Genomic DNA, 25,312 nt, shown 5'->3' with positions numbered 1-25,312 from the left:
GTCAAATATTATGTTTCTTTTTCTAAACATATCATATAATAGTCAAACGAACCCCGAATGAGATCCAAATCTTTGAAAATAGCCCTAACTTTTCAGAGATAAAGTTATGGTTAATAAATCTCTGTTAAACAACTCTAAGTTATTTTGTTTTAAGAAAATTCATCTTTACTCCTCAGAGTAGCCATTCATTTCCATAGTTATTTTGACTACAGTCGTCTAATAGATATCATATTTTCCTTGGGATTGTGTTTTTCTTATGACGAAGCAGTTCTGTATAAAATTTAATCACCTACATCATCTTATTCTATCATCAATTTCCAATTTCCTGCCCTGAATATAATCGTTTCATTCGGTATGTTACATACAATGCAGACAACAATGCTTCAACAACTGATGGTCTGAATATATTTCATTCAATGGGAATAATTAGAATTGTTACTCCTCCTTGCATAATGTACCAAGACTGGTACATTATGCACATTTACATTGTTACTGGTACATTTATTGGGTGAATAATTATGGTCGCGGTGGCCTGGTGGTAAGGTCTCGGCTTCGGAACCGGAGGGTTTCAGGTTCGAGGCCCGATTTCACCGAAGAACAGTAGTGTAAGTGGATCTGGTGCACGTTAAATCAGTCAGGGTTAAACTTCCTTCCGCTGTTGTGATGTGGAAGTTTGGTGAGGGGGTGCCAGCTCATGTGTCGTCCTTGTCATATGAGCGTGGTTCAAACGTTCAAGGTCCTTCCCAAAATAGCCCTAGTGTTGCTTTAAAACAGGACGTTAATATAACTAAACAAACAATCAATAAGCAAGCGGAATTCACATATCTTTTGGATTTAAGCCAAAGAAATGCTCAGAATTCCTGGATGAATTTGATACATGGACATATGAAACTTAGTGAAATGTGTGTGGAATCTTCATGCTATGCCCTTTTCTATCCAAGTCAAAAAACAATAATAAATCTGCTTGTTACTGTTTTAGGATAGTTAAAGTCCCGTTTAGAAATATCATGTAAGTTATCTTGGTATAAACCTCATATATAAGGTATGAACGTGGAAACTCATTTCCATTTTAAAGACTCAGTTAATAAAAAAGACCTTAAAAGTTAGTTTTAAATAAGCAAATCAGCTTAACTTTTTTATGTAATGCTTCCCAATTTCCATACAAATATCTATTCAAATTTGTTTGAACCTTTTTTTATTATTATTATTTCAGAAAACGCTTGATAAAATTCCCTTACGAAATGTTTACATAACATTTATTTTATTTAAATATCTTCTTTAGAGAGATATAATATCTGCAAGGTAAAACAGGCTGTTTGTAGTTCACTTAACCAAGTTATCTGTTGCCTGTAAGATTAGATTAATTATAAAGAACTGATTTAAATGTTATATGCATCAACGTTCAGGTTAGTTTTTACAGTCCGTCCACTATAAAAGATAAATATCTTTTTTCAGCAAAAGAGAATGAAAAGATTTGATTTCTCTCCTGGTCACTAATTCCTATCGGTACGTGCATCACTACCAACTCGGCAGAAGATTATATTAATTGTAAATAACTTATTTCAATGTTATATGCATCAACGTTCAAGTTAGTTTTACAGTCCATCCACTATAAAATTATTTAAAATGCGAATATCTTTTTTTCAGCAAAAGAGAATGAAAATAATTGATTTCTCTCCTGATCACTAATTCCTGTTGGTATGTGCATCATTGCCAACTCTATAGAAAGAAAAATAACAGTTATAATTTAAAATGCCTGAGCTCGTTGCTTTTTCTTCTTTTCAAAAGGATATCTGCTTGGCAACATGAAAGAGAGTTTGATTTATAATAGTAAAGACGAGCTGATTTTAAAACTTCTTACTGTGAACCGAAACTTGAACTGTTTTTAACGCTTCTTACTGTGAACCGAAACTCATACAAAGACAATCACGTCTCATCAAATACCCTTCAGTTAAAATTTTCGCAAATTTTGGCTTTTGCGAAGTTAATATCATTGTGAAAATTTATAAGAGCTACATATAATTTTGCTTGTCTGTCTCGTAAACTTTTCAACCACAAAAGAAAAGAAATAAATTGATATAAATTCATAGCGGCATAGATGTGAACATATTTTTTTTCATAGCGACAAGGAAGATAAAGGAGTTTGTTGCCATTATAAGTAGAAGATTTATCCGTAATTAGTAACATCAGAATATTGGAAAAAAACGATATTGAAAATGATTTGAAAGCAATAAATAGTTCTATAAATTTGCCGCTCTCTATAAAAACCGACACACGAATTTGTAAACACTGAGAATGAAGAAACTTTGCCCTATCGATGACCCGCCTCCTCACGATAAGCACTACCTGATAGGTGGAAAGAGATTGTCAGTCGGTCTAATTACACAGAGAGAAGAAGGTTTGCATGGATTTGCCTCATAAATTACTCACAGGAGACAAGTAAGGTAATATCTTTTGTGTTTTGATTATTTAGCGCTTAATGCTGTGTGTTGCTTCTTGTAGATATGACTCGCATGTTTTTCAGTTGGCTTACTATCCTGTCGTAACAATTTATGATCAAGTGTAAAATGAAAAGGATGCGCTCATCATGTGGGAATTCTTAAGAGTAGAATTTATTTTTGATACATTTCTCTAATCAGGTCCAGGGAGCTTCTTTTTTATTACCTTGTATCAAAAAAAATCTGGAATTTTCACTTGTTATTTTAAATTAATAAACATTAAATGATAAGCATTTAGAAACAAATTGAAAGTATGAATTCTTTAAGAAAACCTTTTTTTAAATTGTTGAGAACGAAATTTGTTTTTAATCATTTTAATTTGTATTTCCCAATTTCTCATTTAATGAATACACTCAAAATCTATATATTTAAACTATTCAGCCTATCTGTATTTTCTCAGTAATTCAGTATTCTGTATCAGTTATAAGAAAATATTTATGTATAGTTATAAAATAAAATCCTGAGGTTGGAGCAGAAAAACAACGAATATCCCCACTTTAGAACCTGAATCCGAAACCAGTTTGAGTCAGTACTCCAGAACTTCTGGCATATTCTTTAATACAGATCTTAACCCACTCTCCCACATAAAATTGTTGATATTAGGTAAAGCCGCGAATATCTTGCATGGTACTGACAAACAATAATTGAGAAATGCAAATCTTTAGCTTGATTCTAGCCTTTCTATTAAATCTATTGTGCGAATTTGTATTTTGGACCCCATTTTTCTATCCAATTGAAACTAAAATTTCCCGCAGAACTATAGTTGTAGTCGCAGTATCATTTATTGAATTTCATCAATTTCATTTCGTTTATGAGTTATTACATTTACGTGCATGCGAACGAACAGACGGTCAACCCTTCGACGACTTCGTTTCAAAATTTGATTTGAATCTACATTTTTTCTGTTCCTTTCTATATTAAATCTGTGTACTAAATTTTATCTGCCTGGCTTTTCGCATTTTGTAATTCTATAGTTCACTTGTACTTGAACAGCCAGAGAGGTGGACATTCTCTGGATGGATTTCATTCAAAATTTGATAACAGTCTATAAATTTGGTCACAAGTCCACATTCCATTTGAATTATTGTGTTCACAGACAGAAAGACAGATGGGCGGACAGATATAATGTCAAAAATGTGTTTCTTGAAGTAAGGGAAATCAGAAAAATAGAAATTCATCCAAATCTCGAGTTCGAATTTTTGTGAGAATTACAATACTTTCTCTGTACTTCGTATAAGAGAAAGCAGAAAAACGTTTTACAATTATGTTCCATCGGCTTATCAGCATGATAATTCTAAAACATATGATGAGGAAATTTATCATAGGCAGAATCTCTTCCGTCCTAGACAAAATATTGCGGGCATCAATGAAGGTTGCCACGAAATAACCCCGCCCAATAACAGGATGCAACGTTACCCCCTAGTTAATCAAAAAGACCATTTAAAGACAATTCTTTCACGTTAAGGACTTCGAGATCATCAACATATTAGAACAATCCCTTTAAGAAGATCTACTTTGACCTATCCATTCTCTGGCAGGTTGTCTGCTCCATTTCCAATACCTTAACAGTAAAAATTCCACTATATGTTAAAGGTTAATAGTATTTTTTTAATTAAGTTTATTAAAAAGTTGTTTATAATGTTCCAAAGATACAAATGCAGAAATGATTTCTTTAACCGAAGCGATCACAATCGCATCCTTTAGTAAATCCTTAATTGGTTGATTTTTCCGTTTAATTGGCCATTTACTTCCTTTGCTTTGCCAAAGTTCACATTCTTTTATGAGGTGATCAATCGTTTTCACTGTTTGTTTTTTCCATTGATATCTGTGCTCTTTGCCAAAAGTTATCGTTGATGAACACAAAAATTCCATGCCCTCCATGCCCTGTGTAGATACGGTTAAAAAAAAGTCGTCTTTTATTCTCTGAACTTTTTTTTAAAAAAATGTCATTGTTGCCATTGCTATAATGATAAGGAAATTATATATAAGGATGAAAAGCAAAAAGAATAAAACAGACCAATGAATGGCTCACTGTGATAGTTCCACTGCTGTGCAAAAGTTTTAACACACACTATCGCATTTTTGATCTAAAAATTTCTACTATCATTTTGTAAATGGCCCCTATTTTCACCGAAGAACAGTATTTTACGTGATGTGAAAAATGACATGAATCATTTTTTTTATCATAACTCATTTAGTTTTAAAGATACAGTTATGCAGTTTTTTCGAGTGATTTTGTTAAATAGAAAAGAAAAGCTTTCTTATTGATCACATTTGTCTAGAAAGATCGCATAAAAATTTAAAAAGTGTAACGTTTTGAAAATTGAAGGCAAATGTTATTTATTTATGTAGTCTTACTCTGTACCTTAGTTCAGATCGTCCACTTATCTCATATGGATAAAGAATTATGAATTATTAATCTAATATAATTATGAAAGAATTATTAATCTTCTGAAGACACTCTGTATTTTAACCAGCTGGGATGATCTTCGCAAAACTTTCTCGCATACTCTCTATTGAAAATGTTATCCCCTTCGTCCCGTGCATAATTCTAGACCTTTAGTAAGGCCATTAATTCCCCGAGTGCTCAGATTTTTATTTTCAGATTTCCACTCATGAGAGTTGTGTGCTTCTTAGTATAATAAAGAAAACTGGTACTTGTGAATTAATTTCAAGGCATCAGCGAATAATAATTAGGAAATATTGATGATTTTTTGGCGATTAATCCCTAGCATGCAGTTAATACACAAGTACCAGAAAATCTAATATGCATTTTGGATGTCTTTTTCCTATCGATTGAAACCAAACTTTCACATGGAACTGCAATTCTAGTCACAAGAAAACATATGCTAAATTTCCTTTATTTACTCATAGCGTTTCTGAGTTATTCCGTTAACATCCTTGCGAAAATGCAGGGTGCGGCAGAAAAACCCAGACAAATAATTTTTAATATAACTTGATTAAAAATAAATAAACAAAATATAGCAAATAATAATAAGAGTAGATTTTTACTAATAAATAAATTTAATTTGTTTTAAAGTGGTAGTCTTTTGCAGCGATGCAGAGGCGCAAACGCTTATTGAAATTTTCAGCAAATTGCCACAAGTCTTCTACCTTTAATCTATCCTATTCCCGCAGAAGCCATTGCTTTAGAGAGTCCAAACTTTTATGTCATTTAGTGCAAGCCCTAGACTCCAAAAAGGACCATACACTGTAATCATGGGGTTGAAATTCTTCGAGTATTCTGCCCACTCTCCAGATGATATTAAGTTCGGAAAATGAAGCCTTGCACCAGTCTTCTGCCTTTTTAAACTTGTGAGTTGGAGCGAAGTCTTGTTGAAACTCCCACTTTACATTGCCGAAGTGCGTTTGGGCCCACGGAAATACAACAACTTCTAGAATATCCCACTGGTACACTTTTTGATTTATTTTTAAGCCCTCATCCACAAAAACCAGAGATGTTTTGCCGCTTGCGCAAATTCTACCCACACCATGACCGACTTTGGATTTTTGCGATGTTCAGCAATTGCTAAACTGCTTGGATTTTCTACAGACTAGATACTATAGTTCTAAGAGTTACGAGCTTTTGAACAGTAAAGAGCTGCTCATTAGTGAAAAGGAATCTCTCTCAGCGCTGACTTGCGACCCGTTTCAAAAGTTTTCGGAGTCTTTGGAGCCGTACGAGTTTGTTTTCTTCAGTGAGAAGCTCAGATTTTTGGAACTTGTAAGGCTTTAGTCCAAGCTCAGTTTCGTTGCACTGATCGGTCCCTTATTCCCTGTTCACGAGCGATCTTTCTTATGGAAACCCACGAATTTCATTGAACTCGCTTTTTGATTACCTTACGGCTATTGAAAGTGTTCACCATACATTTTCGTTCACTTCTTGGACTTTGATCACCATTGCCAAGCTCTTTTAAACGATAGATTGCATCAGACACCGTTTGCCGTGACACAGTAAGCAAACGAACGACTTCATACTGTCGTTTTCGTTGCTTTAAAATTGCAGATATTTTGCTAAACATTGTAAAAAAGCGAAAATCAATACGTAAACTAAAAGATACATTATAAAATAGGTTATAAATGAAGTGGTAGAAAAAAATTAAAAAGAAATTAATTAACTTCTATTCTATGAAATAATAACTTTGTCCGATTTTTTTGCCGCACCCTGAACAAACCGACAGACGACAAATCCTTTGACAGATTTAGATCAAAATTTGACAAGAATCTATATTTTACATGCTAAAACTTAACCAAACTTAAACCAAATTTCATTTACTTAAGTTGCTAAGTTTTCGAATTATCGTGTTAAAATGCATATAAAAGTACCGACAGACAGACGGTCGGCCCTTGACGGATTCGGCTCCATGTTTTATGGGAACCTACATTTTAAATACTAAACTACTATTATCTGTCTTTTTATGTTTTGTGGTTGTCTTTTTCACGTGTATTCAAACAATCAACCCTCATCTAAAAGGATCTCATTCAGAATTCGATATAAATCTACAAATTTGGTGTAAAGCCGGCATACCAATTTTCATCTTCCTAGTTCAAAGCGTGTTGGAATTACCGTGTTCACAGACAGACATAATTTCAAAAATGCGTGTTTTGGCCTCTCGTCAAAATATCGAATTCGAATTTTTGACGATTACAACGTACTTTCACTTTCTATACAAGAAAATTTAAAAAGTATAAATTTGAAAAAATATGTTTAGTTTATTTTTTTCAGTTAGAGCGAATATTTTATAATTCTATTTAAATGTATGTTGCGCAGAAATATATACCAGATAAGAATTTTAGATCAATATCCGCATTCCCTTGTCACCCAACTATGTCACACAAAAAAGATGCAATTACCTTTCTATCTGTTTGATTTCGTTGGTAAAAAAAAAGTACTACTTTAAAAATATTATTCTGATTTAAGATGGAATTGTAATGGTCAATTTTCAAGCAAAAAGGGTTGAAAATTAAATTTAAAAAAAGGTTTTGTGACTAACAAAAAACATTAAATAGTAGTGTTCCCGAGTGTAACGATAATCGGAAAATGAGTTCAGGCTTAACAACTGGGATAGAATATTAACCTCAGGTTAAATTTTCGCCCTTTTTTTCTGAATATCGACCTTTTAAATGCCACCTGAAATCGTTGAACAATACTTTTAGAATAGTTTTGTTTTCCGCGAATTCAGATAAACAGAAAAGTACTTATAGGTATTTTCGGTTACTTTATTTTGTTTTTGTTTTTTTCGACAAAAATGTTTTATTAAATAATGCAGATTCATACTCAAACAAAATTTTAAATTTAAAAAAATTAATGTTCCTCCAAATTTTTGCTTTTTAAAAAAAATTTACTTCTGACATGATTGAGTTATCCTAATGCTGGTTTTATTTTAGGCCATTTATAAGATTGTCAGTAGGCAGCGATCACTTAAAAGGCTGAAAAATGCTGTTCGGTCGATGGCAAATAATTGTACCGACGGGACAACAACATGCCGCTGTATTGTTGTTGTTGTTGTTTTTCTCCTTACTATGCATGCGTTTATAGAACTTGGCGGGTTTTTTTTTTTGGCGTGAAAAAATTGATCACTTGTCACAGATTAATTCCGACATATTTTTGCTCTTTGCTTTTTCTGATGCAAGATTGTATTTGTTTGTTTGTTTGTTTTTCATTTTATTTGCCATTTCTATTCTATAGTTTTCCATATTTAGGTATGTTGACCTTTTTATTTATTTTTTATTTTACCATGTTTCTTTGTGCAAATATCCATCATTTTAATACAATACGCATTGAAAAGAAAAATTCAAAGACGCCAACACCGCAGTTTATAGCCAAGCATGGAATGCTTGAATCTATTTTATAAAATTGTGGCAAACATAAATCAGTCCCTTTCTGCGCATGCGCTACGTACTGGCCGTCTTATAACTGGCCGAGGGTAAACCCAACATAATAGTAGATAAATTATTGTATAGTCGTTTTTAATACCTATAACTTTTATGTTTAAACCTTTCCTCTCAGATTAATAGTTTTTTATTTAAACACTGAAAACCGAACGATCCATACAACTCTCTTGACCTATTTACTCTTATGAGGTCCGATATTCGGGAAAAAGCATGGCGGCCTGTTGTAGATGGTAAGCTCAACAATTTAAGTCAATGAAAAAGTTTCTATATATTTTTCCATGTCAAAGTACAGCTGGACAGGAATATAGCCTTTCTTTAATTCCAAGAGCTACTTTTGCAGATACGATTCACCGGATATGATGTTCAAAATTATTTGCAATTAAGAAGAAAATGCAAGCTGCTAGGAATGTGAGAATCTAAATTCTTTGTCTCACCATCATAAAATCCAAACTGGTCTTTTCCCATATACAGCGTATATGGGAAAATTACTTACGTACTAAATAATATATACGTATACGTACTAAATAATGCCCAATATTACGTATACCAATATCTTGTTTACACAGATTTTTGTATCTTTTCAGATATAAATTTTTGTTACAGAAAACAGAATATCAGATTTAATCGGATATGGTCTATCAGATATAGCATTAGAATATATATTGAATTATATTCTGATGCTATAATTACATTGAAACTAATAAATAGTTCCTTAAAATATGATTTTTTTTAGAATTTTCCCATGCATTGGTTATACCAAGAGCATCGGGTTATTCTAATTCATTCACAAAAAAATTCATAGAACACAAGAATCAAACATAACATATATTGTTTCCTGATTAAGTTACAATAATTCCTGATTTGGAAATATCACTATTATTTAACATATTTTCTGTGCTTATCAAAGTGTAAGTCATATCACTGACTCTCTGACCCGTCCGAAGTCACACGGATAGAAAACACTGATTGATCGGACCGCCGCAACAGCAATACTGGCGGGAACTATGTTTGAGTCCTAAGAACCATCACTGGCCACGGTACAACCCTTCCCTAAGGAAGTACATCCCGTCATCGATGGTAGGAGCCAACCCCCACCTTTTTGTGTACCCTCCAGGGTGGCGAGAACCAACCACCATGCCGGAAGCTTCTCATCCTCATTTCGAGGTGCCCTCCCCGGAGGATCTTATCGAAATGTAATCTAATTTCTTTCGCAATACAATTAGACCAGAAATGAGTTTTATAGAATTGCTTTTCATAATCAGTCTAACAACGATTGTTCTTGTCGACAAACCAATAAATCAATTCTCCGGAATAAAAATTTACCATCATAAATTTATTTTATTTTTACTCTTTCAAATGTTGGAAGATATTTACATTTAAGTACACGACCACGTATTCTCACCTCAGAAAAAAAAATTATTTTTACAGAAATATTGCTATTTAAATCAGAAATATTAATCTCATGTGTTTCATGCAAATAAGGTTCAGTATTATTCCTTTATCTCTCTCAAAAAAAATTGAATTATTAGAAACGAAACGTTAAATAACTAGATTGCTTTCGTTTTGGTTTTAAATGTAATCTCTGCCCTAGTACATAAATAGGACAGCTCAGATCTAATTTCAACAACTCATCTTACATTTATTTTTTTATTAATAGGAACTCCATCTAATTTTGAATCGTCCTTTTAATTTAATAGCTTTTTTTTTTTTTTTTTTTTTTTTTTTTTTTACAATTTCGAGTTAAGGATGTAATTTGAAGAGAGAGAAAGCGAGAACTTTTTCACTCATAACTAAGATTTGTGATTAAAATAAATTCTAGAAACTAAGTTCAAAAGTAATTGGTATTAAATATATGAAAGATTTTTAAAATCTTTGAAACTATTTACAGTATTTTTGCCTTTGATTTAGTTTATGAAAATTAGAGTTAGACATATATGAAACGGTAACCCTAAGATAAGAGGCAAAACTTACAGTTTTTAGTTTTTGAAAAAGTTTTTAAAAGACGTATGTTGCATACTGAGGAAACAATGAACAACGAGCTGAAGGTTGCTCTTTTCTTGTCATAACTTGTATTTTGAACATAACACATACGAGGATCGTAGCAATGGCTTAGCAATGTTGCCAATGCAACGGCTTGCCTTCCTCATTAAATTATAATAAAGGAAAACTAGACAGGATAATACTGAAGCCGGATACTCGAGAATGTACTGCATTATCAATTGTCCATCAACATTTCCTCAACTATAGAAAACTTTCATAATAATAGTGTGACATAAATTCTTTTCTTTCACTAATCTAACACCTTTACTTTTTGTATTTCATATGAAAGACATTCTCTTCGCGATTAAAGCGGTCTTCATGAGGAATTGTCATGGAAAAATTAAATCGCTTTTGGTATCTTTTCATTGGTAAAATTAGAAGCTATATTTATGTCCTTCTTCTCATCAATTAGAGGAGGTTTCCACATAAAAACAGTAAACTTATCAAGGTGTATTTGTTTATGCCACCAAATATATATTTTTTTTAATTCGAGATAATTATTACAAAAAAAATTAGTAAAAGTTCGAATATCTTTCCCTCTTTAATTTCTACAGAAGAATTTGGTAGCATTATTAATTCATATTTACTTTATGTTTAGCCAGATTTATTGACGGAATTTTGGCTTTGCAGCACAAAATTCCGTCAAAATATCTGGCAAAAATTTTAATTAATTTCCTTTCAAGGGGGAATGACTTATATTATATTCTATATAGTAAATAACTTAAGGATAATATATAGGAAATTCCTTTCCTTTATTATATCAGCTAACTTTTAGTCACCATCACTAAAAATTTATCCAAATGAATTTTTAACGAATTCTTACTCAAGACAGAGTAAGAATTCTTTCACTCTATTTTCAAGTTTTCTATTTTCAAGCGTTTATATATTTGTTCTTCGATTTAAATATAGAAGTTTTCATTAAATTTTTATATACAAAAATCCACAGAATAAATTTGTCTAGAAAATTAGTCAATGAAATTTAGGGAGTAAGAAAATTATTTTTCTAATACAACGAATGTTTGGAATAGAACTAAGTGTCATAAAGAATGAGCAAAAATGTTTCTACAAGGAAGTGCAAGACATAAAGTTTCAATAAATGATGGTTTTTTCTATTCACAACAACAACTGATGCAACCTATGAAAAAGTGTCTCTTTGTTCTAGAGATAACTTCATTATGTTATAAAAAATTGTTTGTTATTCAATTTCGTGTAGAATGCGAGTTTCCAAATAAGTGAGGGAATATTTATAGAAACTTTCGAAAACTCCGAAATATTCCTTACCCCGATTATTTCTTTCATTATTATTTATCGGAATGATCTGAAAACAATTAATGACAAAGGCTTGATTCTGCCCCTAAGACTTTCCATTATTATAAACTGAAAGCGCCGGCGTCCTGGCATAGGGGTAGCGCGTCTTCCCCGTGATCTGGGCGTCCCGGGTTCGAGTCCCGGTTTGGGCATGATTGTTCTTCCTTTGTTCTATCTGTGAGATGTGTGAATGTGCCCTCCTGTAAAAAGGGGTTGTGCAAGCGAATGAGTGATGAGTGAGTGGCAAAGTCGTACTCTTGGCCCTAGTTGGCGCTGCTATAAAAAATAAGAGACGTTCCCCCTCAGGCTTAAATCGCTTTCTTCGTAACAGTGGGCTTGTCAGTGGCAAGTGCCATAAGAAACAAACAATAAACTGAAAGCTTAGAGGATTATAAGATGAATTCTAATAAGTAAAGCTCCGAATGTTATTTCACTGAAATATTCTTAGAGGATTCTAAGATGGATTCTAATAAGTGCAGCTCCGATAGTTATTTCACTGAAATATTCCTAGAAGATTATAACATGAATTCTTATAAATACAGTTCAGAAAGTTATTTCATTGAAATATTCTTAAAAGATCTATTCAGACAACCTCAAATTGTATTAAGTGAATTGTTTATTAAGTGAGTGTATATTAAAAGTGAGTGAGTAATTAAGTGAGTTGTATAAAAAAGATGTATTGAAAGCAAGCCCTTGAATTGAAAAAAGCATTTGGAATTTGTATGAACTATGTGTTTTAGCATGTTATATTCAGCGAATCCTTTATTTGTGTTGACTTAAAATTCTGTCAGAGTTGCTCAGATGGAAAAAGAATAATTTGATCATCTGAGTACCACATTATTTTGGCTTTCTGGTAAGAAAATAAGCTTACAAAGTGAATGGACTGAGGCTGGAGTTTGTATTTAATTATATACCAGTTGTCTTAAAAATTACTTTATCCCTGTATGTTTAAAAAATATACACGTAAACTTTTTAAAATGAATAAGGAATATGGAAAAGTTAGCTCTGCTACTCAAGGGTTAAACAGAAGGTAAATATGTATAAATTAAGGAATTTGGGGGAATTGTTAATCATAATGGTAAGGAGCTGATTGTGTGGAAGTGCAATTATTTTTTTATTTTAAAATGTGAAATTATTTTAAACTAATGTGGACAGATGTATATGTCCGGGAATTCAAAGGGGAAATTTCATTAAGATACGCATGAACGATCTCGAATATCATCTTCTATTGATCCCAAACATTCAGCGGGCCGCAGTGACCTGGTGGTAAGGCCTCAGCTTCGGAACCGGAGGGTTTCTAGTGCGAAACCCCATTCCACCAAAGAACCGTGGTGTAAACGTGTCTGGTGCACATTAAATCCGTCGGTTTCAAACGTCTTCACACTGGTGTAGTGTGGAAGTTTAGTGAAGGGGATGCCAAAATAGGTGTCATCCTCATCATCTGACCGCGGTTCAAAATTACGAGGTCGGTCACAAAATAGCCCCAATGTTGCTTTAAAACAGGACGTTAATATAACTAAACTAAAGGAGCTCAAACATTCAATACGATCATACACATTTCAAGGCTTCAATGTTAACTAAAATATCTAAATGACCCTCAAAAATAAATCTACTAGAATAGCGAGACCGTGACTGGTTGTAACAATTTTTGAAATATTTTTTTAATGTATTTGAGATTCTTTCATTATAAATACATTTTTTTTAATTTAACTTTTCATTCATAATATATATTTAAAAAATTTAGCAATTTTGTTTGTTTAGCAGCAGAAATATTTTTTCAAAACTTGTCGACAGTTAAAACTTGCCTCGGATATAGAGCAAATTGTAGCAGACAAGTTTCAGCAAGAAAAAAAATATTTAAAATCATTTTTTCTTTACCGTTCTTTTATTAATTAAAATTCATAAAGTGTTTAATAATTATTATCACTTGGCGGAGTGGTAATAAAGTGGCGCAGTGGTAAAATAAATATCAAATTGTTTAACCAACCAATTCTTTAATCAAACAGTTAACATCGGAATTGCAGTTACGCAAGCTAACGATGGACTGTTTACTATCGCAAGCAGTTTGTATCGTCATTTTACAAATTAAGTATTGAATTTATTCTCCTTCATCAGTTTGGCGAGCCGCAATGACCTATTTGTGATGTCTTGGTTTCGAGACTGGAATGTTAATAATTTGAAATCCGCTTTTGCCAAGGAACCGCCTTGTAAGCGGATTTAGTATATGCTAAATTTGTCAGGAATGAATGCTTTTCCTCTAGTGTGGTACGGTAGAGGAAGAGAAGGTGCCAACTCAGACGCTAATTTCGTCATCTGACCACTTTTCAAAATTACGGGATCTGCCTAAAATAACACTAATATTGCTTCATAATGAGATGATAATGTAATATCATAATATTAAGTATATTATAATGCAAATAATGTTTGGATTTTTTTTTTTTTTTGTTTTAAAATTATTTTCGTTTTCTTCTTGTTTTTATATCTCATTAATTATGTTGTTACATTGTTTTCTACATTGCTTCTTTATCAAAATTATTAGTTTAACTAATTTTTGAATTATTAATTTAAGAAAGTGATTATTAATTAAGAAAGTAATGAAACAATCTAAGAATTTTTTTTAAGTGACCCTCTGTTAGATAACTTCAGAGATGAATCCTTATGTTTTATATTCGAGTGTGCATGTTAATATTTAAAACAGAAAGTCTAATTACATGAATCAAACACAAATGAGGAAAATCTATCAAGTTTGAATATGTTACAATTTGCTCCAAAATTTTGTTATAATTTGCCCTATATCATAGTTTCGGACATTTTTGTGGATTTATAAAAAAAATATTGCACTTAGAAAAAGAATTAAAGCAACTTTTTATAACATTAGTCATAAACGAAGTGAAAGCCTTTTTAAAAAGATCAATTAGTTTATCTTAAATCAAAATTTACGAAATATTTTTTCTCCAGTTACTAGTTAAAAAGGAACGCGTGTTCACAATTTCACACTACCCATTTCGTCTGGGCTCACGTAATAGACCTCGTCATAAAAATCATGTTTAGGGAAAATTCTGATTAAAAAGTTTAAAAACCATTGTATAACATGCGTATTACCCCTACTGCAATTAGCCCCGAGCTCCCCTATTTCTGAAAAGAAATAGGTAATCTCATATGAAGTACAAAGAAATGTTGTATAACTTATCAATATTTGATTTAAAACCTGCATCTCCTGTTTAAAAATTGAAGTTTTAATTTGTGCAGTAATTTTAAGCAAAATGAAAAACAAGTCACAAAACCTTTTTGGTACAAACTAAATGCGTGTTGATTAGGCAACTGCAGAAAAAAAAATTAGTCCTCATTGATTTGCATTTTAATTGCATTTAAAAATGTAGGGGGGGGATTTGTTTCGAAATTTAATAGTTACTTGATTTTACTAAATTCCCATTTATGCCTTTGTAAATCAAATTAAAATGCAAAGTTTGATTACTCTAAAAATACTGAAAAAAAAAAAAACTTCAGATCTGAAGACCCCGAAATTGTGGAGTCTGTAGGCTATTGCCTCTTTGAGAATCTGGTCTAGAGTATATCTAGAACAAAGCACTTCTGAGAAATGGTTTTAAAAAAACTGTTTTGCAGATATAAAAGAATATTCAAGTAAAATATGTTATTGAAAGAATAATCGACAAGTATGTATTATGTTGATTCTTGTTATTTTTGTCATCTAGAAACTTCTTTGTTTTTGTTAGTCATGCTGAAGACGTTGATTTAAAAAATTTGTTTTAGTTATTTTAACTGAAAAGTATAATCTAAAAATGCAGTATTAGAATAATATAACTTTCTGCTAAATAGCAATATTTATAAATATATTGCATTTTGATACCTTACATCATATCGTGACTTATGGAATGTAAATGCGTGATCTCAAACGCACCGATATATATGATAATTTGAGATATTTGGGGGCTTCCATAAAGCTTTTAGAAATTATCAATGTACTCGGCTTAAATCGCTGATAGTTCGTCAGCGGGCTTATAAAGTGCCATAAGTAACAAAAACAACAGTTTTTTATCAACTTTTGACAGCACACTTTACAAATGGACTGCTAGCATCACTTATCTGCAGAATATAATGATCAAAATGTCTAGTATAAGCCGTATTTTATTTCTGGATATTATAGTAAATTATTTGTACGAGCGTTAAAAAGAAAATACATCCTCTGTTATTCTCTTCATTGTATGAATAAATTTCGCCTATGAACAATTGCTGACCACAGATTAATGTAAAATATTAGGTTTTTATTTTTTACTAGATAGATAATATTAATTTTTAACATTTCTAGATAGATATTCTTTTTAATTATAAAATATATAGTGTGTTCTTTTCTTCTTTTTTTTTTCCTATCTTTTTTGTATGGAATAAAATTTCTACATCAGCAGTTAGGAAGCAAATGTTTTAATATTGAATCTAAGAATGTTTTAATGTTGAGAGGAGGTTTCCTTGATAGAAACAGACATAAAAAGTAATATTTAGAATAAATTAACACATTTTAATTCGGAATATCATTAAAACTAAGGTTTCTGAAATTTTTATTATTTTTGGAAAGACTTCGCCCTTTTATGAATTGGAATTAGTTTTATTTACATTAATCAGATTTTGTTTCTTATTCATTTATTATGAATATGAAATTTCTTTTTATTTATTGTAATCAAATTTATATCATATGAATTGAAATATTTGCATCTTGCTTCATTTAGATCGACAAGTACAGATTTTTTTTTTTTTTTTCTTTCTTTCTTTTTTTTTTTTTTTTTTTTTTTTTTTTTCTTTTTAACATTCACTTATGTAAAGGAGTTACTGCGCATATAATAAGATTAGTTTTCTTCAGAGGAAGTCGTCGGTAATTTGGTCAGAAATAAATACTTTAATCAGTCTAACAAAATTCAACTTTCTTTTACCACTTTAAAGCGGTCAGCACACTACGAAATTCACTGAGAGCCGTCAAGGGCAAGTTCTGTTTTGACCGCCGAAATCGATGAAGGTCATTTTCACACAAGTCGGAAAACGTTCGCCGGAATATTTGCTCCTCAAAAATAAACGAATCACCTTCAACTTAACCGACATCATTGCTGACGTTGAAAATTGGAAACCATCCTTCTTTTGAATTAAGATCTACAATGAATGCCAAACTATTAATATAGAATACGAATTCACAAACACATTTTTCATTTACATATAAAAAAATTCGAAACCAAATTGCATGCTGTAAAATTTCCCTAAATTTTATCTGAAATGTGTTTTTATGTGACGAATTTACAATATTCATTTATATCAATTTATATATTTAATAACTTACTAAGTTTCAGCTACCTTCTTTTTCATACATTTTTAATTAGAGATTTTAAAGAATCCATTTAACAAATAGACAGCAAAATTCTTATAAGAAAATTCTAGTTGTATAAATTCTTAAAAATTTACTAATTTAAGATACGGAAGCAAACAATTCCTAACGTGCAAAAAATATGTTATTGAATCAACTTAAAAAAAAAAAATGCGACATAAAAATATTCTAGGAGCTTTAAAGACCACGATGGCCAGGTGATAAAGTCTCGGCTTTGGAACCGGAGGGTTTCAGGTGTGAGTCCCGATTCCACCGAAGAACCGCCGTGTGAGCTGGTCTGTGCCCTGGTGTGAGCACGTTGAATTCGTCAGGGCCATACTTCCTTCATTTTGGTGCGGGGGTGCCAGCTCAGGTATCGTCCTCGTCATCTGACAGCGATTCAATATGACCTCGATTCTGACAGCGATTACGAGGTCCGTCCCAAAATAGCCTTGGTGTTGCTTTAAAAATTCGACGTTAATATAATTAAACTAAACTCTAGGTGCTTTATATATATATATATATATATATATATATAAACAGCTATATGGACGTATTTAAGGAGAAAAGTGCTAAAAAGAAAAAAAAATAAGTTTACAGTTTTCAAATTATAATTCATTCTTCGAAGTAGAAATGCCCTCTTTGGAACATTGTTCGATAGAAAACTGACGAATAAATCTGAGTAATAAATTACTGTATGTTTGAAAACCCATTTCTTCTGAAGTAAGAAGAATGTAGCAACAGCACAGTCAGGGCCGGATTATGCTTTCCAGGGGCTGTTAAGCAAGGAAAGCCTCTATTTCTCCTCCTTCATTTTCAAAACTAGATTTTTTAATAACTTTATTTTAATCTCTAACTAAGCAGTTTTATATAGCAAATTTTGTCATAATGAATTACAGACTTTCTATAGAGTTGGTTTCACTATCTTGCTTTAAAAAAAACATTCCAACTGTAAATTTTAAAGTAAATTTATGCAAAATTGTAAAAGAAATGACACCATTTTTCATTCAATTCAAATTATATTTAATAATAAAGTAAAATTTTTAAGTAGAATAAAACAAAATAGTATAGAACTTGCAAAAAGTAATTAATTAGGAATATTGTTGGAATAATGCTCCAAAATTCAATCGATATTTGATTTTAACTTGAATAAATTCGAATGCATGTCCCTTGTAATTTATACGAAAGCATCAAATTAAATTATTTTGAAAATATAGCAAAAAAAAAGAGAGAAGAGAGTATAAGTATCTAGGGAGTTGCCTACTTTTCCTGTTTAATACGACCTTGAATACAGCTGCTTAGAAACAAATATTGAACTATAATTGTAAAAGAATTTATGGAATTCAAATGCACTGTCCTTTCACAAACAAATATTTATATTCTGCATTGATTCGTGACACTCAATTTTCTTTACATCAGGCATTAGTTGCGAATGAAACATTTTCTCCCTTTTCATTCGAATTTGTCACCCTTTTTTCATCATTTAGTTCATGAAATTGATCGGCAGTTCAGCTAAGATTTGGAATCCTGATTTGTATTTTGTAAGCAGTTTACTGACAATAACAGCTAAAAAAATCAAGTCGTCATGAATACATCTTCTAAATATGTTTCTCTTAAGCAAGAAAATTTAATTGCAAGTTATGTTATACATTTCTTTGTACAAAATGAAAACATGTTGCAATCAAAATTATTGTGTTTATTGTGTTCAAAATAAATGCCAATAATTGAACTATGCGTAGAACGTTCGCGCAAGTGCAAGCAATAATTTGGCAAAGTTTTATTGCAATCGGATGAACGGGACGGCAGCACATAAAATACAAACAAACAAAAATTCATTTTTATAAGTTAGATTAGATTAGATTAGTGATTTTTTTAGTAGTAATCCTGAAAGACTAAATGATTAGACTGGATTTTCTCCTCTTTACATAAAATGCCTTGAAACACTAAGTGCTTCAAAGCGTTTCTGGAATTTTTGATAAATTTGCTAAATGTGTAATGTCTCATTTGATAAAAATGTGTTTCTGAATATCTTTAAAAATATCTTTCTAGGTTTGTAACTACCTCATGAACATGCATTTCATTAGTATTTTCCATATTGAACATCGGTTATATTTAGCAGTCTTACTACTAATTTTGCAAAAGCCACATCACACCTACGCCGAAGGTAAGCTGCAGCGCTAAATATATGTTTTCTTATATTTTTATGAATTAATTATAAATTTGCTTTATTGTTTTAGAAAAACTTTTTTAAAAATAAAACACAGGGCAAATAACTTTCTAGTGTTGTATTTTTTTTATGATTTTGTTCTAATTAAAGTTTAAACTTTTCCACTGCCTATCTGCTGTTGAAGACGTATTCCAAGAGATTATAGAAATTAATTATTACATGTATCTTCTGAATTATTAGCTTAAAAGTGTACATAATTCTTTTTCTCAACCATATTGAAACTACTCACAAGTAAATCATATTTATTTGTACTAAATTTTGCTTTGTGTTTTATTTTTAGCAAAAACAAAGTTGAATTTTAAATTATTTGTATGTTATAATATGGATATGTATCTGATTATATAATTAAATTTAAAAAAACTGTTAATTATGAAATGATTTTCAATTTTTGGCAAAATTTTGTTCATCTTAGTAAAGTATGTCTTATTGTTCAAAATATTTTTTCTGACAGTAAGTAGAAAATTTGACTGAATAATTCATTATGATAAATGTAATTTAAGCTTTCTTCCATTAAATATAAAATATTAATATTAGCTGCATGTTATGTTTTAGGTGCTCCAAGAAAACTGGCTCTTGCTGATGATCAACGAATCATTTTCACACATATTAATGAAACTTTGGAATTAAAATGTCCTATAGATACATCAGACACTAAAACGTTTGTGGAATGGAGCAGAGGAAATGAATCGCTTTATATGGAACCTGGCTACGAAATAAACAAAAAAGGTGTATTGAGAATAAAATCTGTTACCATGAAACATGCTGGAACTTACACTTGTGAGGCTGTTAATGGATATGGCTTTGTACAAGTACAGCTGAATGTTATAGTAGACAGTAAGTAGAAAATAGTTCAAAATTTATATTTTATGTTTTCATTATGAATATTTTCATTGATCACCGTTTTAATGAATTTATTTCAGAACCTGAAGTTGGAAATGTTCACGACATACCAATCAACCCGAATTCTGTGAACCGTGTACATGTTTGTAAGTTTATATCATCATAATTTCTGCACCCTTTTTCAAATACTTTGAGATAAACTTTTCATTATTGCGACAATTGTCCAATAATCTTTTTTTTCCTTTACTTTTTAAATGCAACTTTATTTTTCTTTCTATCAAAGATTTCAATCAATATGTGATATAATTTTTTGCTTGCCTCCAATAGTTTAAACATGAGATCAACTACCAAGTTTTTATGTTAGATGTTTTTATTTTGCAAAAATAACCATTTCTATATACTAGAATGACCTTATCTTCTCTTTCTAAATATTAAAAAAAAGAAAAATTGTTATAAATATTATTATAATTGAGTAATTTTTGGTAAGAATTTGGATGAGCTAAATATTTAAAATACCAACTTCAATTTAAGTATACCCCAAGAAACGCAACTTTGACCTGGCCTGAATATCCCAATAATATTCAAATGAAGCTTTTTTTTCTGATTTTATAATAGTAGGGTTCTAATGAATCTATGACAATGGTTCTAATAAACGGTATGAATGGTTCTAATGAATCTATGATAATGGTTCTAATAAACGGTATGAATGGTTCTAATGAATCTATGACAATGGTTCTAATGAATCTATGACAATGGTTCTAATAAATCTATGACAATGGTTCTAATAAACGGTATGAATGGTTCTAATGGATCGATGACAATGGTTCTAATAAACGGTATGAATGGTTTTAATGAATCTATGACAATGGTTCTAATAAACGGTATGAATGGTTCTAATAAACGGTATGAATGGTTTTAATGAATCTATGACAATGGTTCTAATAAACGGTATGAATGGTTCTAATGAATCTAAGACAGTAGTTCTAATGAACAGTATAAACGGTTCTGATGAATGATATATAAGGTTCTAATTAATCTAAATTGACACCAAAAGCATCGATCGAAAATCACTCAAAAGGGTCAAAGGTAGTTAGTGCAAGGAAAAAAACTTATAACTTCAACAGTAGATTCACCTTAAATTCTATTAAATGTCTGTTATTATTTTAACTGATTGGAAGCTTATGAGAAACCACAATAATGTATGAAAAACCATCTCAAATACTTCTTAAAGTGTAAGTGCATCCTCTTTGTTATAATCAGATTTCTGTGATTTTCTGACTTTTTCTCTCTTTTTTCCATAGCTCAACCAAGTATTAAAAGACGTCCTACGGAATTTATTGATGATGTTGGAGGCCAAGCAACTTTTCATTGTGTATCTACAGGTCAACCAACTCCTCATATATTTTGGTTCAAAAACGGTTTTCAAATTAAAAGTGCTGAAACTGAGATTTCAAAAGGAAAGGTTCATTCTACCCTTAAGTTGAGAGGGCTTAAGATGAGTGATGCAGGAATTTATAAATGTATTGCAAGAAACATAGTTGGAGAGGACCATTTGGACTTCCACCTTCAAGTTACAGGTTATTTCTGTTTATTTTTCCTTATATCTAAAAAAAAGAAAACAAAACCTATGGAATCCTCTAATCCTAAGTCTAATGATCCTCTAAGCTTCCAATTATTTTTATTATTTAATTTTACATCCTGATAAAGAGCTTTTAAGTGGATACAATGTACTTTTGATACATAATGAAAACATTGTATTTCGTCTAGCATTGAATGAACGACAGTGGGGGCCACAGTGGCCTGGTAATAAGGTCTCGGCTTCGAAACCAGAGGGTTCCAAGTTCGAGACCCGCTTCCACCGAAGATTTGTATCCACTGAATGCAAATATTGTTCCATTGAAAATTTGTATCTGGTTATGTTTTCAAGAACGCAGTGATTTCCAATGCTTTGTCTACAGCTTTTTTATTTTTTAAATTTATAATTGTTATGCTTTATGCCTATTTGTAAAAAATGAGTTATCTGTCTCAGTATTTTTAATTTAGAATTACTCTAAAATGAAATGTTATAAGCCATCAAAGTCTTTTTACTTTGATGGCTTATATCATTGTATATCATTTATTTTTGCCTGCCTTTATCAAAAATAATTTCTAAATGAATTTATTTGTAACGCATTTTACTTCAATTATGGAATTTTTTTAATAAGTCATTCTTAAATGTTCATTTCAAATGAAACAATGCCTACTTTTCTTGAATATTATATCAAGTTTTAAAATTCAATTAATCATATTCTCAGATAGGTATTATTATATACAATTCACATTTATAACTACGATTCAGCATTAGAATCTTTTACATAAAAGAGTTATAAAATAACTAGCAATACATTCATATTTTTTCGAATGTAATTTGTTGATTTCTCCATTTCACAGAAGTACCAAAGCCACCTCGAATATTGTCATTAGAGCCTACATCTTCCACAATAAAAGAAGGCGAAGCTGCTGTTTTCTGGTGTGAAGTTGACAGCAAACCTGGCTTAAAATTGCACATTAAGGTACTTATTTCTAAATAATTATACTAGTTATATATACCTATGATAAAACTTTCTTTGAACTAACTTATATTCTATTCTGTACTTTCTTATTTTTCCCTTCGTAAGTCAATAAAAGAAAAATAATAAGTTACCTTCAAATTAATGCCATAAATATAAACTCCTATTATCATATCGCAATTTATCTTTGATACTTTCTTTAATTTACTTTAGTAAAGCACCTTTAAAGATAAAAAAAAAATGTTCTAATTTATATTTTATTTTGGCATCATTACTGACTTCTTTTATCTGTTGCAATATCCTTTTTTTTTATTTAATATCATATGTCAGCTATATCTATTCTCAAAATCATGTTAACTCAAATAAAATATAATATTTCGGAACAAATATGTTGCTTAAGGTATCCGATTATGTTGGAAGACGAATTTCTAAAAAAATGATACATAAAAATTTTTTATTCCACCAAATAGCTAAAACAGATTTGAAAGATCACTATTAGAAGAAAAAATACACTCATTTCCTTTAGTTTTTGAAAAAATTGTTTATTTACTGAAAAATTTTCAATGTTAGGAAAAACAGAGTAAGTTAAAAAATAATAGAAATATTCAATTTTTATTTCACCTATATACAGCTCAAACTACATAAAATGTAACAGACCACGAGATAAAAATTATTTTAATAAATAAAAATTTTATGAGCATTTGAAATTGCCTTAATGATTTTTTTGTTAAAATTTTCTATGTTTTGAATTAAAAGTGTCTGTAAAACATGTCTAAATGAAGCTACCTTAAAATCCGCACCCTCAAGGGTTTTAGGTATAGGCATATCAAATTTCATGAAATTATATTGGACTGATTTTGAGATATCATGTTTTCCGTGAATCAATCACAGTAAAATATTCATTCAAGTACAATATCTAAACGCATATGCATTTGCGTTTAGATATTGTACTTGTAAATTAATTCAACCAAAACAGCTAAAAATAAATGTAGTTTTCAAGCTTTTTTAACAAAAATGTCAAAAATAAACAAACTGCAGCTGAGTAGATAAAAAGTTAATATAAACATATCAACTATTATTTTGGAGAATCTTAAGGTAAAAATAAAATAAATAATTCATTTTCGGTTAAAAATACCACTGCTTCCGATTTCATTTTTATTTGTTGTATATTATTGAAACTATTGTATCTATAGTTCTATCACACATATATTAAAAACAAAGTCTGTTTTAGAATTTACAAAATTTTGACTTTTATTTCAGATAATAAAAAAAAATTTCAAAATTTTCTGAAAAAAATCATCTTTACAACCTAGTCGAATACCTTAGTACTAAATTTTCACCAAGAATATCTTTCATTAATGAAATAACTGTAAATATCTGTAATCAAAATATTAATCAACTTTTTTTTATAAATAATTGTAATTTAAAATATTAGATGAGTGTTCGGTTTTAACAATATTTTTTTTATAGTGGCTAAAAAAGCTGAGTAAAGAAGAGATCACAGAGTCAGTTATACTGGACGACATGACGCTCTTTCGATCTGGAGCAAACTTTTATCGTCCTCTAAGTTTGCCAAATGCTACTAATACTAACTCTGGAGATGGACTTTACAAATCAAAACTTTTAATAAAGAATTCTTGTAAAGAGGACTCGGGAACATATGTTTGCCTTGCTCTGAATGACAAAGGCTTCAGCTTTAAAAATGTCTCTTTAACAGTTGTGAACACAGGTATTCTTTTTATTTCTGCTCAATGCCATTTTTGTAGATATATGTGTATTGTTCTAGTAAGATTGCTTGATATTCTTCAATTATACGTTGGTCAGTCAAAAAAATTAGTTACACTCCTTTGTAAACATGTTCATTGTAAGGCTATTTTGATGAAACTCTATGGCAACACCTTATCTGTATGGAATGACTTAGCAGTTTTCAAGCGGCAATTTTGATTTGTCTAATAATCGGTCATAAATATGTCTCGGCGGTTGTAAGCGGAGCCCAAATTGGAAATCCGTGCAGTGATTAGTTTTTTGTTAGCGAGAAAGTAAATCTGCACTAAAATTTATCGGCATTTTCATTAAGAGGACGGTGGACTCTATCAGGCATTTTTGCGAATTTCTTGCTTAGAATTATGAGCCCCCGGGGGGCACCTCGAAAAGAGGATAAGATGCTTCAGGTGTGGTAGTTGGATTTCGCCACCCTGGAGGGTACACAAAAAGGTGGGGGATCTGGCTCCTCCCATCGATGACGGGACGTACTTCCTTCGGGAAGAGTCCCACCGTGGCCGGTGATGGCCCTTAGAATTCAACCACAGTTCCCGTCAGCGTTGCTGTTGCGGCGGTCTGGTCATTCAGTTTTAGTTATCCGTGTGCCTTCGGGCGGGGCGGGGAGTCAGTGATATGACTTACTTAGAGTTATGAAATTTTTTAGGCATATGTATTAAAATATAAATACGTCAAATTTCTTCTTTTAAAAATATTTTAAACGAAATATTATTTCTGAGAAATTAAAATATGGATAATTTTTTTTAAATTTCAAAATATTTCAGGCGACACAATTTTTAATTTTTCTATTATTTTTACCTTATTACCCAAT

At 30.9% G+C, this 25,312-nt stretch overlaps 1 protein-coding gene across 2 annotated transcripts in view; it reads left to right on the top strand.

Annotated features, from left to right (window-relative positions):
* Positions 1-1,555: 1,555 nt before the first annotated feature.
* LOC129959619 (fibroblast growth factor receptor-like 1) overlaps positions 1,556-25,312 on the top strand; it is a 25,207-nt gene continuing 1,450 nt past the window's right edge. Inside the window, exons 1-7 of one of the 2 annotated variants that reach the window (XM_056072490.1) lie at positions 1,556-2,439; positions 19,156-19,270; positions 19,886-20,167; positions 20,254-20,319; positions 21,475-21,750; positions 22,604-22,725; positions 24,193-24,451. In XM_056072490.1, the coding sequence (XP_055928465.1) occupies positions 19,171-19,270; positions 19,886-20,167; positions 20,254-20,319; positions 21,475-21,750; positions 22,604-22,725; positions 24,193-24,451 (1,105 nt within the window). In that variant the 5' untranslated portion in view covers positions 1,556-2,439; positions 19,156-19,170. Of the gene's footprint in view, positions 2,445-19,155; positions 19,271-19,885; positions 20,168-20,253; positions 20,320-21,474; positions 21,751-22,603; positions 22,726-24,192; positions 24,452-25,312 lie in introns of both variants that reach the window. The other variant, XM_056072489.1, reaches the window with a different exon arrangement.

This window comes from Argiope bruennichi, chromosome X2, assembly GCF_947563725.1.
Source record: "Argiope bruennichi chromosome X2, qqArgBrue1.1, whole genome shotgun sequence".
In the NCBI taxonomy this organism is placed as follows: Eukaryota; Metazoa; Arthropoda; class Arachnida; order Araneae; family Araneidae; genus Argiope; species Argiope bruennichi.
The sequence above is the reverse complement of the archived record's forward strand: the minus strand, read 5'-3'. Positions and strand labels throughout refer to the sequence as shown.